General features: G+C 33.7%; 1 protein-coding gene across 1 annotated transcript in view; it reads right to left on the reverse strand.

Moving 5' to 3' along the window:
- The window catches only part of LOC149788762 (uncharacterized), a 133,363-nt gene extending 115,117 nt beyond the window's left edge, over window positions 1-18,246 (reverse strand). The window contains exons 1-3 of the mRNA XM_089974849.1: window positions 18,138-18,246; window positions 8,750-8,894; window positions 5,252-5,396 (exon numbers count right to left, since the gene is read on the reverse strand). Of these exons, the coding sequence (XP_089830975.1) occupies window positions 5,252-5,321 (70 nt within the window). The 5' untranslated portion in view covers window positions 5,322-5,396; window positions 8,750-8,894; window positions 18,138-18,246. The remainder of the gene's footprint in view (window positions 1-5,251; window positions 5,397-8,749; window positions 8,895-18,137) is intronic.
- Window positions 18,247-19,542: the final 1,296 nt, after the last annotated feature.

The following is a 19,542-nucleotide window of genomic DNA, read 5'->3' on the forward strand; positions in this document are numbered from 1 at the left end:
TCTTTAATTCTATTAATTTTGTAATGTTGTTGTTGTGATGAGTACGGTTAATATAGATTATTCAAGTTGATTTTCCTGCTGATGTTATTATTATTGTTGTTAAACTTACTCTTCCCATGTTTTTTTTTTTTTTTTTTTTTGGGGGGGGTCAACCGGATGTAAATTTTCTTTCCTTCCGTATTTTTTTATTTCTGAAATAAAGTATTAGAATTTTTTGTAATTATCAAGCTATTTACTATACCTAACGCTGTTAATACTTTTAGAAGTTTAAATATTCGAGCTGTGAAGAAAGAATTGGTATGGGTTCATCTCTGTTGTTGTATTTTACGTGTAAAATTATTTCCTTGCTTGTTGGGTGGGTGACTGGGAGAGTTATTTTTCCTCACTCAGTTATATATATATATATATATATATATATATATATATATATATATATATATATATATATATATATATATATATATATATATATATATATGTGTGTGTGTGTGTGTGTGTGTGTCATAGTCGTTTTTATATAGTTACTTTTTGCATTCCATGTCAATACCCGAGGCCACACAAAAACAATATATGTTAAGTCTTAATTAATAATATTTTTTTAAAACAAATATGTTTTCCATTCGTGATCTGATAGTTAAAAGAATGCTCGCTCATTTTTTATTCTAAATATAGATTAATCAGTTTAAATGTAATTGGTCCATTTACGATGATACGGTCATTCCGTTCACTTTTCTTTAATTTATTTATATCAATTAATCCAATTTACAATGTTATTTTATGACATAAAAATATGAATGTATATCATATGCTGGAAATGACCATATCACAAATTGAAAACATTTATGATGCCACAAATTAAAATGTATATTCTTGTAAATTATAAATTAAATAAACACTATCATTTTACGAAAATAAGCTATTATGAATTTCTCGGCAGTATTTTATATCAAATATTTTCATTAATAATGACAGGTGGGGTTTTCATTACTACACCTAATCTAGCAATAATAGACATTTATTTATTTTGTAACATGTAACCATAGCTGTGTTTTATATAGAACGACCACAATAAAACTATTACTTTGATTTAAACTTGATAAGCTCCCTCGTTTGAATTTTGATATTGGACAGATAGTCTATGGAAGCAATATGGAAATTGAAGCTTCCAAACCACATTCATCTAAATCTTTGTCCTCACCCAGAATCACTCTGGATATTAGGCATGGACTGGGGAAGAATACGTATGATACTAACTCTCCCTGCCATGCCAAGAGTTAAAAAAATAGTCTTTTTTTTTTTTTACTTTTAATCCGTTGGTAAATTTAAAACGCATCAAGAAATGTCTAGAATTTCTCTCCTCAAAATGCGCTCGAATCTTTAGCCACCAATGTTTTCATACTTTAATAAAATATGCGCTCTTGTTCCTACATCCAAATAATACTCAGCATTTTGCGTTCAGAAGAGCGAAATTAAGTGGAAACTCGTGCACATTATACTGTGACAAATGATTTTTTTAGGGAGGTGATATAAAAAGTATTTCACTAGTTTAACATAACAAAAGCAAGACTGGATGGGATAAGAGTGTTGCTAAAAATAGATGTGTTACAAGTTTGGATGGAATAAAAGTGTGGCCAAAACTAGATGTGTTACGAAAACATTCTTGAGAATTAAACGATTTATTTGTCAGTTTCAAGCAAACAAAAAAATATATGACCCAATGTTTAGAAAACAATGAAGATTTACATATTACATTCAGTGATGATAACTTTAAAATAAGCAGCATGAACCCCGATTGCAAGACTGTGAACATGTGAATAAGCAACGTTAACTGAAATTAACAGCGTCAACCCTGATAGCAAGATTGTCAGCACTGAAATGAGCAGCGTCAACCCTGATATCAGCATTGTTAACAGTAAAATAAGCAGCGTCAACCATGATACAAGATTGTTAACTGAAAATAAGCAGCGTCAACTTAAATGAACAGCGTCAACCCTGATAGCAAGATTGTCAGCATTGAAATGAGCAGCGTCAACCCTGATTTCAATATTTTTAACATTGAAATAAGCAGAGTCAACCCTATTAGCAAGATTCCTAACACTGCAATATGCAGCGTCAACCGTAGTAGCAAAATTTCTAACATTGAAATAAGCAGCGTCAACTCTGATAGCAAGATTGTTAATATTGAACAAAGCAAAATCAACCTTGATAAATAGATCTCATATGGGTAATAATTTAATACTGAATAGATGAAACGAGTTGAATATTGTACAGCTTTTGCGAACCGCTACGGTTGCCTAGTGGTTAGAACGTCCGGATCGGATGCGGGAGGTCGTGGGTTCGATCCCTGGCCGAGTCATACCAAAGACTTACAAAAATGGTAATAACAGTTGCCTCGCTTGGTACTCAGCATTAAGAGGTTGGTGTTAGTACTGGTCGGTCTGGTGTCAGGATCCTGATGTGACTGGGTGGGACATCATGCTACATGTTTGCGGCATGATGCCCCAGTGCTAGACATCACTTTAAACTGCCACACTGCAGATATCGTAGCGATATGACTGATAAATTGTTAAAGTTACGTTAAAAATCCAAATCACACACACACACACACACACACACACACACACACAGCTTTTGCAAGCCTTGGTGAGCAAAAGTTGTATATTATTCAACGATTTTCATAAATGTAATATTAAATTATTACTCATTCGACATTCTTTTTCTCATATAGTTTTTAGTTCACTTGAAATTATTTAGACAGAAAGAATAACGAATAATTTCTTTTATTCTGACAGACGTTGCACCATTCATCTGTTGTGGGTAAAAATAGTATCATGTATATTTGATTTACTTGTATCTGATTTCATATATATTTATTACAGTTTAAATTTCAGTTTAATTGTTTGTCAGTTTTATTTATATTTTTTATTACATGATATTGTAATGTAAATTTATTCACTAGAGATGATATTTGTTTCCAGGAAATAGTTTGACCCTGACTGTTAGTTTATAAACACCAAGTGTTGATCTAAATCCTGACCTTGTTTCAAAATTTGTAGCATCCACGTAAACAAGTTCTATTTTATTTTAAAATGATTGGTTGTTTTCGAAGCTATGATGGAAATTCGTCTTTAAGATGTAAACAGTGGGGGATTTTTTTATTTCTTAGAAAAAAATGATTGGTTTCCGTCAGGGTCACGCTGGGTAGATATGATCTCTAACAAGTACGTAGTTTCTATAACCTTCCAGAAGAAAATCACGTGACCCTTTGTTCACGATTTTGAAGACCATATAGCCTCTATTTTTAAATATTTTTGTCAGTAGAAGCTGGGCTGTTAAACTGTAAATTGTATGTTATGCTGTTTGCAGTTATTTCAAATTACCTGGATTCAAGAGAATTAATTCTGATATTTTTCTTTGAAATACGTGTGCTCATGTAATGTTGTGGAACATAGACAGTTTTTTATTATAAAAATTTATTCAGCTATCAGAAACCGGAGTGATGATTCTTGATTCTACAAGGAACTGTAGACTTCAACATTATAGATTTCACCATACATCATCGTCTTCCATCTTGGATTCTTCGTCGGAATTCGAACTTGAGATCAGTAGAACATTTTGTTGTTAGGACTACTACAGTTTTATTCTTGCATTATTCTTGGATCATTTTTAGATTTGAGTCTATAAAACCGTAAGTTCATATTTTTTTCATTTTACAGACATTTTCCAGTGAAATAAATTATTGTACTTTTTATAGCTTGTTGTTTTCATGCTTGCTTGTGTTACTGTTTATTCGAGTCTAAACACGTTATATAAAAATAGTCCCATAAAAGGTTGAACTAGTATTAACGTTTAAAATTTTTAAACTTTTCTTACAATCTATTAGTCAAAGAACAAGCGTCCTTCCGAATAAACAATACTTTAATATATAAAATAATTTTTAAACACGGAATGTCCAATAATCGTGATGTCATATTGTTTGATGTAGTACCGATTAGAATGCAATAGAAGGTCCATGTATACGTACACGAACATGTCACTTTCACGACTAAAAAACATTGTTCCAATATTCATTTGAAAGAAGGTTTATGGATGCAGAAATTCCCATATATACTGTAATGTATTAGTGACTGGATATTTGACTTGGAACAGCAGACGACACAGTATGTAAATAAACAAATTTAATTTGGTTTCGCAATTGCATCCCATTGTTTCCGCATAAATATGCAGTGGTTAGATAAATTTCTGTCAGTTTAGAGACCATTTATATATACGTTCTTCTGTGAACAGAGGTTAGTATATTTACTTCTGTAAGTTAACATTTTAACCACGCTTGTATATCCGGTGGATTTCATGCTTCAGGTCCACCGACCGCCTCCAACCGAAATTTACACAATCGCTATCAATTGAACAATACCCTTAGTTTTACTTCTTCTTCTTCTTGTCTTGGGGTTTTATCCATTTTTCATGTTATGATATGTTATACATGCAGGGCCTTAGAGAGCGATCACGGGTCATGGGGTAAGAAACACTTGGGTCTGTCCTAGTTATCGCTCAAACAGAATTAATCTTTTATAAAATTAAATGTGTTGTTCGGTTTGGGCCCCTTTCCAGACCCATGCCCTGAGGATATATCACCGTTTTCCCCTCTCCCTCTCATAGGTCCTGCATATATGACATAGCATGTCCATACGGTGGTAAATTCAGACAGACAAGACTATTTTCTCCCCAATTCCTTACGTGAATCGCAAAAAAAAAAAAATGGCGAACAAATTGTTCATTAATAAAAAAACATTCCAGAAGGCAGGATTAAAAATAAATTTTCCCACGATCGCACCCAATCAGAAAAGAGAATACTGCACAATAATTTCCAAAAGTTCCCAAAGGCGCGGATAAAACAGTTTTCCCACGACCACAACATATCAATAGCGAGAATGCTGTGCAATAATTTCATTGGCTTATTTGCATCAATCAGAATCACATAAAGTGATATGTTCACATACTAAAAAATCAACAATATAAACCTACACATGCTATAGGCAAAAGGTGTCGAATATGTGATAAATACATTGATAAAATTGTTCGGTATGAAAAGGAATAAGCTACGTTCTTGATGCAGATTGATAGACATAATTAACATTAAACTTTTGAAATAAAAAGACTACTTCGAAGACCTACTTTTCCGTTTCTAACGATAAGGGTGGATCATGTTATCCGTATTTAAGTTGTTAAGTTATATTGATCTATCACGTACCCATTTTTAGCTTCAGAGTCCTATCTTCGACCAACCTGCTAGCAGAATATTCTGCTGTTGATGTGGCCATCGTCTCGTGTTAATTTGTTGTGGCTCTAGATGCAGTGAATTGTCAACCTGACAAAGTGCCAATATTAGCACTCGGCTGCAAAAGACAGAGAACAAACTTCCAACCAAACTCCATGTACATACGTACTATTTAATTTAGAAATACTTATTGAGATAGTATGTACAAGAACAATGTCAGGCATCAAATAAATATGTACTATTAAGCACACAAAACTGAATCTAGATTATAAGCATTTGCAAAGTGAAACACCATGTATGGTTGATTTGCAAACAAAGTCGGATAAAGTATTCAACCAGTGTTAATAACGTAATAAACGTGTTAACCTCACTTATAATTAATTTACGTTCAGAATCGACTATTAAGAATAAAATTAACGATTGAGATTTACATATGTTTCTTAGACACCAGTTCTAGTTCACCTGGTGGAAGGTCAATTTCATGGTATGAACCCGTCCTCGGTGTGGTTTGTCAATCAGTACAAGTAAACACTAAAGTAAACCATTCTACTTAGTAATCTCCGTAAAATAAAAGTAAATCATTCAAATCAATAATCCCCTTAAATATAAAAGTAAATTATTTTAGTAAGTAATCCCCGTAAAAATAAAAATAAATAACTCTAGTGCATAATCCGTTCAAACATATCTGTAAAGCATTGTAATAAATAATCCCCGAAAACATCAAAGTAAATCACATATGTAAATAATCGCCATACATGAAAATCTAAATCACTTGAGTAAATAATAACCAGAAACATGAAACTAAATCATTTTTTAAATAATCCTGTGTCGAAAAGCCGAATGTTCTAAGGCGCTCGCCTTTACGATCACTCCCACCTCACCACAGTCTGCGTGGGCTCGAGTCTCAGATATAAGTATGTGATAAAGCTAAGAGTAACATCTCGTGGGTCGGTGGTTCTTACTGACGTTTTGCAGGATTCTTCCTTGACCAGTTATGCTGGTCGCCATGTATAGCCTATCTTGCACTTAGAAATGTCAATAAAATCCGATAAAACAATAACGAAAATAATCAAGTTTAACATAAAAGTAAATAATTTTTACTTATAGTATAGTATAGTATAGTTTAATTTTGTATGGGTCTTTTCAATCTGTATATTAAATGTCATAAATAATGTCTTGCTTATACGATCCAGTCCCATATATATATATATATATATATATATATATATATATATATATATATATATATATATATATATATATATACAGAGATAGAGAGATTAGTGACGATGGTATCTTTTTCATTGATATAATCCCATTTGATGGTTTTGCAACCTAACTTTGTACTATAATATTTTCCTTGAATATTTTCATGTTCTAAAAAATTAAATCTTCCTAGCCTAAGGTTTAATGGTAATCTCAAGTGCTGATACAAGTGCTAATTACCACAAACTCTAAATGTTTTCCTTATTCGATGCATTTTGCCTTAAAACGGTTAGGAACAACCATCTTAAGCCTTTTATAATTTTAGCGACTTTGGCCATTATTAAAATAAAATGGGTGGGGAACGACAACATATGGTTTAGCCGTATATGTTTATTCTCTCTAAGGAAAAGGCGTCCCCCGAGGAGGGAGGGGTGCACACAGTGTCACGGCGACAGTGATATAATTATCATTGGTATACTGTTTCTATTCAAAATCTAGTATCAGCTTGTAATATGAAGGAAACACACATCAGTCAAAAGAGATTCTGAGCTATATGACAAAGACAGTTTTTTTTTATTATAAACATTTATTCAGCTATCAGAAACCGGAGTGATGATTCTTGATTCTACAAGGAACTGTAGACTTCAACATTATTGATTTCACAATACATCATCGTCTTCCATCTTGGATTCTTCGTCGGGATTCGAACTTGAGATCAGTAGAATATTTTGTTGCTAGGACTACTACAATTATATTCTTGTATTATTCTTGGATTATTTTTGGATTTGAGTCTATAAAACCGTAAGTTCATATTTTTTTCATTTTTACAGAAATTTTCCAGTGAAATAAATTATTGTACTTTTTATAGCTTGTTGTTTTCATGCTTGCTTGTGTTACTGTTTATTCGAGCCTAAACACGTTATATAAGAATAGCCCCATAAAAGGTTGAACTAGTATTAACGTTTAAAATTTGTAAACTTTTCTTACAATCTATTAGTCAAAGAACAAGCGCCCTTCCGAATAAACAATATTTTAATATATAAAATAATTTTTCAACACATAATGCCCAGTAATGGTGATGTCATATTGTTTGATGTAGTACCGATTAGAATGCAACAGACGGTCCATGTATACGTACACGAACATGTCACTTTCACGACTAAAAAACATTGTTCCAATATTCATTTGAAAGAAGGTTTCTGGATGCAGAAATTCCCATATATACTGTAATGTATTAGTGACTGGATATTTGACTTGGAACAGCAGACGACACAGTATGTAAATAAACAAATTTCATTTGGTGTCGCAATTGCATCACATTGTTTCCGCATAAATATTCAGTGGTTAGATAAATTTCTATCAGTTTAGAGACCTTTTTATATATACGTTCTTCTGTCACCAGAGGTTAGTTATACATGTATTTACTTATGTAAGTTAATATATTAACCATGCTTGTATATACGGTGGATTTCATGCTTCAGGTCCACCGACCGCCTCCAACCGAAATTTACACAATCGCTATGAACTGAGCAATACCCTTAGTTTTACTTGTTGCTGTTGTTATTGTATTGGGGGTTTCATCCATTGTTCTTGTTATGATATGTTATACATGCAGGGCCTTAGAGAGCGATCACGGGTCATGGGGTAAGAAACACATGTGTCGTTCCTAGTTATCGCTCAACCAGAATTTATCTTTTATAAAATTAAAAGGATATATAACCGTTTGCCCCTCTCCCTCACACAGGCCCTGCATATATGACATAGCAAGTGCCTACGGTGGTACATTTACCATATTCAGACAGACAAGACCATTTTCTCCCAATTCCTTACGTGAATCCCAAATAAAAAAATGGCGACCAAAATGTTCGTTCATAACAAAACATTCCAGAAGGCGGAATTAAAAACAGATTTTCCCACGATCGCAGCCAATCAGTAAAGAGAATACTGCACAATAATTTCCAAAAGTTCCCAAAGGCGTGGTCAAAATAGTTTACCCACGACCACAGCATATCAGTATCGAGAATGCTGTGCAATACATTTATTGGCTTATTTGCACCAATCAGAATCACATAAAGTGATGTGTTCACATATATACAATACGAACCAACACACGCTTTTAGGCAAAAGGTTCCGAAAAATGTGATAAATACATTGATAAAATTGTTCGGTATGAAAAGAAATAAGCTACGTTTTTGATGTCTAACGGTAAGGGTGGATCATGTTATCTGTATTTAAGTTGTTAGGTTCTGTTGATCTATCACGTACCCGTTTTTAGCTCCAGAGTCCTATCTTTGACAAACCTGCAAGAAGAATATTGTGCTGTTGATGTGGCCATCGTGTCGTTTTAATTTGTTGTGGATCTATATGTAGTGAATTGTCAACCTGACACAGTGCCAATATTAGCGCTCTGCTGCAAAAGATAGATAACAATCATCCAACCAAAATCCATGTGCATACCTACTACTTAATTTAGAAATAATTATTGAGATAGCATGTAAAAGAATAATGGCAGACATGAAATAAATATGTACCATTAAGCACTACAAAACAGTCCCATATATATATATATATATATATATATATATATATATATATATATACTATATATATATATATATATATATATATATATATATATATATATATATATATATATATATATATATATATACAGAGAGTGAGATATATATTAGTGACGACGGTATCTTTTTTATCTGATACAATCCCATTTGATGGTTTTCAACCTGAACTTTGTACTATGATATTTCCCTTGAACATATTAACATTATTGAATACCTGGCATCATCAAGTAATTAACAAGTCTGAATACCGATTAACTTGAAATGAGCTGTATCATATAATTATTATATCTGAATAACAATTAACTGAAATGAGCTGTATCAAGGAATTAACAGTCTGAATACCAATTAACGTGAAATGAGTTGTATCAAGGAATTAACATGTCTGCATACCCATTAACTTGAAATGATGAACTTTATCATAGATTTATTATGTCTGAATACCAATTAAATTGAAATGAGCTGTATCAAGGAAGTAACATGTCTGAATACCCATTAACTTGAAATGATGAACTTGACGAATTATAATGTCTCAATGCCCATTAACTTGAAACGAGCTGTATCAAGGAATTAACATGTCTGAATACCCATTAACTTGAAATGAGCTGTATCAAGGACTTAACATGTCTGAATACCCGTTAACTTTAAACGAACTGTATCAAGGAATTAACATGTCTGAATACCAATTAACTTGAAATGAAGTGTATCAAAGAATTAACATGTCTGAATACCTTCAACTTGAAAAGGGCTGTATCAAGGAATTAGCATGTCTGAATATCCATTAACTTGAAATGATGTACTGCATCAAAGAATTATTATGTCTGAATACCCATTAACTTGAAATGAGCTGTATCAAGGAATTAACATGTCTGAATACCCATTAACTTGAAATGAGCTGTATCAAGGACTTAACATGTCTGAATACCCGTTAACTTTAAACGAACTGTATCAAGGAATTAACATGTATGAATACCAAAACTTGAAATGAGCTGTATCAAGGGATTAACATGTCTGATTACCCATTGACTTGAAATGATGAACTGTATCAAAGAATTATCATGTCTGAAAAAAAATTAACTGAAACGAGCTGTGTCAAGGAATTAACATGTCTGAAAACCCATTAGCTTGAAATGAGTTGTATCAAGGAATTAACATGTCTGAATACCCATTAACTTGAAATGATGAACTGTATCAAATAATTATTATGTCTGAATACCAATTAACTTGAAATGAGCTGTATCAAGGAATCAACTTCTCTGAATACTCATTAACTTGAAATGATGACCTGAATCAGCGAGTTATTATGTCTGAATACCCATTAACTTGAAATGAGCTATATCGAGGAATTATCATGTCTGAATGCACATTAACTTGAAGTGAGCTGTATCAAGGAATCAACATGTCTGAATACCCATCAACTTGAAATGAGTTGTATCAAGGAATTAACATGTCTGAATACCCATTAACTTGAAATGATGAACTATATCAAATAATTATTATGTCTGAACACCAATTAACTTGAAATGAGCTGTATCAAGGAATCAACATGTCTGAATACCCATTAACTTGAAATGATGACCTGAATCAGCGAGTTATTATGTCTGAATACCCATTAACTTGAAATGAGCAGTATCGAGGAATTAACATGTCTGAATACCCATTAACTTGAAATTTTGAACTGTATAAACGAGTTATTATGTCTGAATGCCCATTAACTTGAAGTGAGCTGTATCAAGGAATTAACATGTCTGAATACCCATTAACTTGAAATGACTTGTATCAAGGAATTAACATGTCTGAATACCCATTAACTTGAAATGATGAACTGTATCAAATAATTATTATGTCTGAATACCAATTAGCTTGAAATGAGCTGTATCAAGGAATTAACATGTCTGAATACCCATTAACCTGAAATGATGAACTGAATCAACGAGTTATTATGTCTGAATACTCATTAACTTGAAGTGATCTGTATCAAGGAATTAACATGTCTGAATACCCATTGACTTGAAATGATGAACTGAATCAAAGAATTATTATGTCTGAATGCCAATTAACTTGAAATGAGATGCATCAAGGAATTAACATGTCTGAAGACCCATTAACTTGAAATGATGAACTGTATCAACGAATTATTATGCCTGAATACTCATTAACTTGAAATGAGCTGTATCAATTAATTAACATGTCTGCATACCCATTACCTTGAAGTGAGCTGTATCAAGCAATTGACATGTCTGAATACCCATTAACTTTAGCGAACTGTATCTAGGAAATAACTTGCCTGAATGCCCATTAACTTGAACCGAACTGTATCGAGGAATTACCATGTCTGAATACCCATTAAATTGAAATAAGCTGCATGAGGGAATTAACATGTCTGAATGAAATGAGCTGTATCAAGGAATTAACATGTCTAAAGACCCATTAACTTGAAATGAGCTGTATCAAAGAATTAACATGTCTGAATACCGTTAACCTGAAATGAGCTGTATCAAGTAATTAACATGTCTGAATGCCCATTAACTTGAAATGAGCTGTATCAAAGAATTAACATGTCTGAATACCGTTAACCTGAAATGAGCTGTATCAAGTGATTAACATGTCTGAATGCCCATTAACTTGAAATGAGCTGTATCAAAGAATTAACATGTCTGAATACCGTTAACTTGAAATGAGCTGTATAAAGTAATTAACATGTCTGAATGCCCATTAACTTGAAATGAGCTGTATCAAAGAATTAACATGATTGAATACCGTTAACCTAAAATGAGCTGTATCAAGGAATTAACAAGTCTGAATGCCCATTAACTTGAAATGAGCTGTATCAGGGAATTAACATGTCTGAATACCCATTAACTTGAAATGATGAACTGTATCAAACAATTAGTATTTCTGAATACCCATTAACTTGAAATGAGCTGTATCAATGAATTAACATGTCTGAATACCCATTAACTTGAACGAACTGTATCAGGGAATTAACATGTCTGAATACCCATTAACTTGAAATGAGCGGTATCAAGGAATTTACAAGCCTGAATACCCATTAACTTGAAATGAGCTGTATCAAGGAATTACCATGTCTGTATACCCATTAATTTCAAATGACGTACTGTATCAAACAATTATTATGTCTGAATCCCCGTTAACTTGAAATGAGTTGTATCAAGGAATTAACATGTCTGAATGCCCATGAACTTGAAATGAGCTGTATCAAGCAATAAACATGTCTGAATGCCCCTTCACTTGAAATGAGCTGCATCATGGAAAGTTTCCATTATGGATCTTTCTCTGATCTAATTTAAATGTTCACTCAATGCTACCAGCATTTATTATAATGTGTACCAATATTTTACTTATTGCTTTTCTTTCAACAAATAATAAATCACGACTTGAATGACAAATTGTACATTTGCATATTTTAGTCTGTTCTGTAAATATGTAATCCAGTCTAAAACATTAATTCTTCCTAGCCTTAGGTTTAACGGTAATCTCAAGTGGTTATACTAGCGTTAATTACCACAAACTTTGAATGTTTTCATTATTCGATGCATTTTGCCTTAAAACGGTTTGTAACTACCATCTTAAGGCTTTTATAATTTTAGCGACTTTGGCCATTATTAACATGAAAATGGGTGGGGAACGACAACATATGGTGTAGGCGTATGTGTTATTCTCTCTAAGAAAAAGGCGTCCCCGAGGAGGGAGGGGTGCACAAAGTGTCACGGCGACAATGATATAATTATTATTGGTATGCTATTTCTATCCAAAATCTAGTATCAGCTTGTAATATGCAGGAACAACACCTCAACGAAAATAGATTCTGAGCTTTATGTATGTCTGTATGCAAGCGTGTTGGTAGGTAGAGAGGTTGGTTGGCGCCAAAACGAGAATGGAAAGAGTGGAAAGTTTTAGAATTTTTACACGCGCCCTTTTGTGTGTGCATTCATAAATAAAGTAGATCAATATGATTCTACATAAAGGCCCCTGAATCAATAATCAAATCATGAATCACTATATAGCTGTAAGGTGACTCTTCATTAGACCCCTGAATTAATAATCTCAGCATAAATCACTATATAGCTGTAAGGTGACTAAATACAGACCCTTGAATAAATAATCTCAGCATGAATCGCTATATAGCTATAAGGTGACTACATACAGACCCCTGAATTAATAATCTCAGCATGAATCACTATATAGCTGTAAGGTAACTCTACATACATACCGCTGAATTAATAGTCTATATCATGAATCACTTTATAGGTGTAAGGTGACTCTTCATTAGACCCCTGAATTAATAATCTCAGCACGAATCACTATATAGCAGTAAGTTGACTTTACATGCAGACCCCTGAATTAATAATATCTAGCATGAATCACTATATAGATGTAAGGTGACTCTTCATTACATCCCTGAATTAATAATCTCTATCATGAATCACTTTATATGTGTAAGGTGACTACATACAGACCCCTGAATTAATAATCTTAGTATGAATCATCATATAGCTGTAAGGTGATTCTTCATACAGGCTTCTGCATTAATAATTTCTAGCTTTCATCGCTGTATAGATGTAAGCCTTGAATACCCATTTAAATAGATTTGAATTTTTGCAGGCAATATTATGCCAAAGCTTCAACAAGAAAGTGACATGGTAACGACGCCCTGGTCCCATGATACAAAAAGTTTTAAACATTGGGAACGTGATACTCGCATATTTCATATCTGACAAGATTTTAACAACATGAAGAAGAGTGTTGTCGAATTATTGTTGAACCCAAATAAGGCGCGCAATACCATATTGTGTATTGTTATACCCAACAAATAAAAGAGCTTATCTAATCTACTGCATGATTGCCCCTACTAGGAATATCAAAAGACAACTCAGCTATACATTTTGATATATTTGACCGCTATCCAGATCCACGGTGGATCAATAGCCTTTTTTACTAAACTCTCAAACGCAAGGTTGTGTGTTCATTTCCACCCCAAATAACCATGGAGTTTTCAGTTCCTGTCCAGATCACAGTGGTGTGTTTAATTCCTGATAAAAGATCACCGTGGTTTGTTCAACTACTGCCTGACGGACGTAGCCTTGGTGTTCATACAAGCCATGACGGACGATAACTAAAATGACCATCCTTATTGTTTAGTACAATTCTAGGACGAGTTAGAGATTCGTATAGAATATAGATGGAAAAAATATATTTGAACATTTTTCTTATTTAAACAAAGCAAATATTAAATGTATTATCTGATGATTAAATCTCAATAGAGTCCTTTAAAAAGAAGCAAAAAATTAAAACTAAAACCATTTGTGTTTAGTTGAAGGAGCATATTTGATTTGTTGTGCTTTTCGCTGTAATGTTCTCCTTCTTTACATTACATGACAAAAGACTGACATGTGGGAGGATTAGCAATAAACCATCAAGATCCATATTATCATAGTGTTATCGAACATCAAATTTGATTCAAACACGTGCATTGAAAGTCACGTTTGTCTACGAAAAGCCCATATTTACAAAAGAATGATAAATGTATTCGTTTGAATTTTGCAAATAACGCTTTCGAGCATGCGTCTAACAGGTTAGAATATATTTCTAAGGCGATAAAATATACTGCATTAGAGCTAGTTGCTATGTGCAGAGTCATTGTTAGAAACAATTTTTAAATTGGAAGATTCCATATATATACATTCTGAGGAAAGGCGATTTACATGACAATTTTGACCATATGTTTTAAGGATTGAACATGTTACCTTTCTTTTATTTTATATAAATTTCAAATTTAAAATGCATATGAATTTATAGAATGTGATCACTGATTTACTGTGGTACCAAGAGATTACGCATATATACACTTTCATACACAATCTTATCACATATCCAGGGCATTTTTCATGAATAATGGAAGGTAATCATAGTTACCTTCAGTTGGTTCAATTCGCCAGTTGTCGTACATGAAAGTTAATCGAAACTGTACCACATTGCTGGCGATGGCGTGTTGTACATGATAGTCTCTAGAAACTATACCACACAGCTACCAATGTAATGTGTCGTGTACGATATTCACTAGAAACTGTACACATTGTACCAATGTAATGTGTCATGCACGATATTCACTAGACACTGTACACATCTGATGGATTATACTTTGTATTGTTTACTTCTTTGTGTATTTCTTTTATCTATCGTAATAAAACTGTATGGTATCTAGATCGGCATCTTAATTATTTCGTATCAGAGTAAAGCGATTTCAAACTAAAATAAACTTACAAAGCTACCATTCCATACTCTGCTACTCCTTTTTGTTTCCACAACATTAAGTCTTACAAAATTAATGGCATTTACAAAAAAAGATCATGCAACAGAGTGGTTCTTAGAATCGCTACCATCCTACGCTCAACAACGATTGGTAGTTTATAGATCTCTCTAGCTTGAACTCAACCATGATTTGTATGAAAGTCAATAGTGGATAATAAATACTTTCGAAAGTAATGCCATTCCAGTAGCATTTTAAACATTTTCGTAATTGTGAACACGACAATATAAATGCATATTTGTGTAGTTAGATTGTTGTTGTTGGGCTTAACGCAATTTTTTGGCACAAGATATGCCCTATATGGAGGCAAATATTACTGGTGGATAAAAAACTTGTGGAAATTCCGGGAAGAACGAACGACCCAAGAGAAGCTACTGGCAAGCTTTCTCATGCACCTAGATTATCCGAGCCCGAGACTCTAACCCACGCAAGACAGAGATGAGATGTCAATGATCTAGAACTGTGAGTGCTTGAGACAACTAGGCTCACTCGGAGCCCTCGACTGATACTTGCAAAATACATTGACTAGACAGAATTTACCGTAGGCGTATTAGGACTGGGTCTGTATGTAATTAGACTGATACTGACTGATAACTGCTGCCCCTCCTATGAGGCCTCGTAGCAGACAAAAGATGGTCCAATCAGAATGTTGCCGTTGAGATTTTAGTGTCATATGTCCAGAACTACAATATCAGGTGTTGTATCAAAAATGCTTGTCCTTAAAGTTCCATTTTGAGGTCGAGATTTTAGATTGTATCTGTTGAATTAAACAGTAGTGGTTGTAAGTTATATTTTCTATGTCAAGGGATTAGATTGTGACTTTTGAATTACACGGCGGTGGTTGAAATTCCAATATCATGCGTCGAGAATTCCTTATTTACGTACTGGTTCAAAGAATTTATCTTGAAAGTTCCATTTCATATGTTGAATTACACAATGATGGTTGAAAATTCGATGTGCAATGTCGAGTTTTTAGATTGTATCTTCTAAATTACTCGGCGGTTGTTGAAAGTTTAAATTCATATGTCGAAAGTTGAAATTTAGCATGTTGAATCACATTGATTGTGCTGAAAATTCCATTTCGTGTGTTGAGTTTTTAGATTGCATATGTTGAATTACACAGTGGTGATTGGACATTAGATTGTGCTTGTTATAATTGTTCTTTTTATATGGTGCAAAGATGTGTTGGAGTTAAAAGTAACATAACACAATGTCCACTTTAACAATTCAAAATGATATCGAGCATTGAGACACATCATTCGTGTATTCAATTATGAGGCACCATTGCATTTCATGCATTTACAGTTTGAAAGTTATCATTCACAGGCCAATAACTACTACGAAATTCTTCGCATGAGGTCACTCTCGTGAACGAACCGCCTTAATTTTTAAACAAGGATGCTGATTCTCGTTGCTGTGAAATTCAACAGATGAAAAACAGTTGCATACAACGTGACAATTAGTGAAACTCGAGATATGATATTGGAATTTCAACCACCGCTGTGTAATTCAAATATAGACTGTAAAACGTTGACAGAAGAAATAGAACTTGAAACCACCACTGTGTAATTCAACATATATAAGTTAAAATGTCGATCTAGAAAATGGAACTTTAAGAATATGCAATTTGATCAGATACGTGATATTGGATTTCTTGAGCTACGGCGTCAAACATTTCAGCTGCAAGTTTGAGACTTTATCAGCTTTTGTCCGCTACGCCATCTCATTTTCTCCCCAATTGTGAACACAGGTAATATGAATGTGCATTTGTGTAGTTTACTAATCAGACAAAGAAGACTGATATTTACAAGAATAATATAAATCCCTTAAAATGTACGCTTCCTGAAGTACCTACTATGTCACGCACAACATGGATTTTTCTACCTTCCCAGGCAAAGTCGTGACGCTGTAAACAAACCCGCCAATCACTGCAGTAAATTTACGAAGCATGCATGAACAAGCTAAGTAACGAATCGATTACACTTTGCCTGGCTGATTGTGTTGCCACCTCTTACTTCAAGGATATTTTAGTCTCCAAAATATATGTCTCCAAAATAATAAAGGTTACAAAAGTAATACGTGACTACACCAGAGAGCCCCTTATAATCACTACCGCCCTCCAATCAAGCCTCTACCAAAACGATTGGAAATGTATAGATCTGTTTAAAGTCTGAAATCAACCATGATATGTATTGATGTCAATACTGGATAATAAATACCTTAAAAACTAATGTATTCCAAAAGCATTTTAGCCATTTCCGTAATTACGAACACGGGCAATATTAATGCGTATTTGAGTAGTTAGACTCATATTTGCAAAATACATTGACTAAACAGAAGCCACCATAATTGTGAATTCGGATAATATAGGTTCGGTAGGGATCTCGTCACTCCATTAGCGACATACTCTCCGCCATATTGCGAGTTGAAAGCAATCTCTTAGTAACAGTACTATGGCGTTATGTATGCTCAATACTACAAACCGTCTTATTTTACATTTATATGGTTTATTTTTTTCAATTAGCAACTACTGCAAAGTCTTCTCTAAAAGCAGGATATAAAACCAGAAATGTGTGTCTGACTAATTGTTATTGTAATTTGAAACGTTGAGGGACCGCGCACTAATTTTGTATGTAGTTAGATTTCCACTGGCCGATAACTGCCAAACACCCATTATGAACACATGTAATATGAATGAGCATTAATGTAGTTTTATAATGATATAAAGAAAACTGATACTTACAAAAATTATATAAATCCCTCAAAATGTAAGATTCCTGAATTATCTGGAATATCAGTAACGATATGTCTTATCTACCTTCCCAGGTAAAGCTGCGACGCTATAAACAAACGCACCAATCAATGCAGAGAATTCCTGAAGCACGCAGCAACAAGCTAGCTGCTCAACAGATAACACCGTACCTGGACAAATCGTGGTGTTTGGAATAATTAGTTCAAGGACATTTGAAGGATCAAAATAAATCGTATAGTGATATTTATCCATCGGTCACGTGCTTTGTTCAAACAAAGAAAGGCATTTAAAATAAAATAACATGAAATAATGGACAAGGATCAAATTATGAGAACAAAACCTCGACTTTCGCATCCATGGCTTTCCGTTTATTTATTTAAATTTAGTATATCGATTATTTCTATCTATCTATCTATCTATCTATCTATCTATCTAGTTGTCCGTCTGCAAGTAATGCTACCACCATCACCACCACCATTACTACAACAATACCTAATATCATTACAACTACCATTTCATCTAGTGCCGCTGTTCCTACCAGAACCAGCACTCATCATCTCATCAAATAATATTATCAGAATCACTACTTCTGTTAATGTTGTATTCATCGCTTTTTCTCCTAAATTAACAGTATGCTGTTTTACACAATCACTCTGCCTGCCTTTAATAGCCTACTGCATCATTTGCTTAGCAGTGTGACATCGTTTTCACCTGTCCTTGTATTCTACTTATTTGTGGTATTCTTCTCTCTCCTATTTCTCCCAGTTCCTTCTCCTCTTCATCCCCCCGACTCTCTCAAGATTCCTTCTTCTCTTCCTCGAATTCTCTATACTCCTTCTCCTCCTCCTCCACTTTCTCCTCCAGACACCTTTTCCTCCTCCACCACCTTCTCTCCACCGAAAAGACTTCCGTCGACTTCGACCCTTTCAGCTAGTCTCACTTTCGTCTCCAACTCTTGAAGACTCGGGACTTAAACAAACCCGAAGCTCAGTGTCCCCTAAAAAGCTTCCTGTGAAAACATAAGAATGGTCCAATAATTTTCCTTAGCCCTCTCGTTTCACACTACACGCAACCTATCAACAGATAACGGTTATTACATTTCTTCGGTCACGCATTCATTTACTTCAAGATACCAATACGTCCTTGTATGGTAAAACAAACGTCATAATACAGCAATACATAATCCTAATCATGTTATACTAAACAATATCACAATAATCAGATACATTCCTTTACCTACACTCATACAAAATACAAAAATATTCAAATATCCATGCTCAGATATATTCATACGTCCACAGTAACTAATCTTACATACATCAACCATTCCAAATTCATAGTTCAAGCATGTGTAAATTCTAACATAACGCATTAATAAATGTACCAGTTTACTACG

The sequence above is a fragment of the Sinohyriopsis cumingii genome, chromosome 11 (assembly GCF_028554795.1).
Source record: "Sinohyriopsis cumingii isolate HCF-2022 chromosome 11, ASM2855479v2, whole genome shotgun sequence".
NCBI lineage: Eukaryota > Metazoa > Mollusca > Bivalvia > Unionida > Unionidae > Sinohyriopsis > Sinohyriopsis cumingii.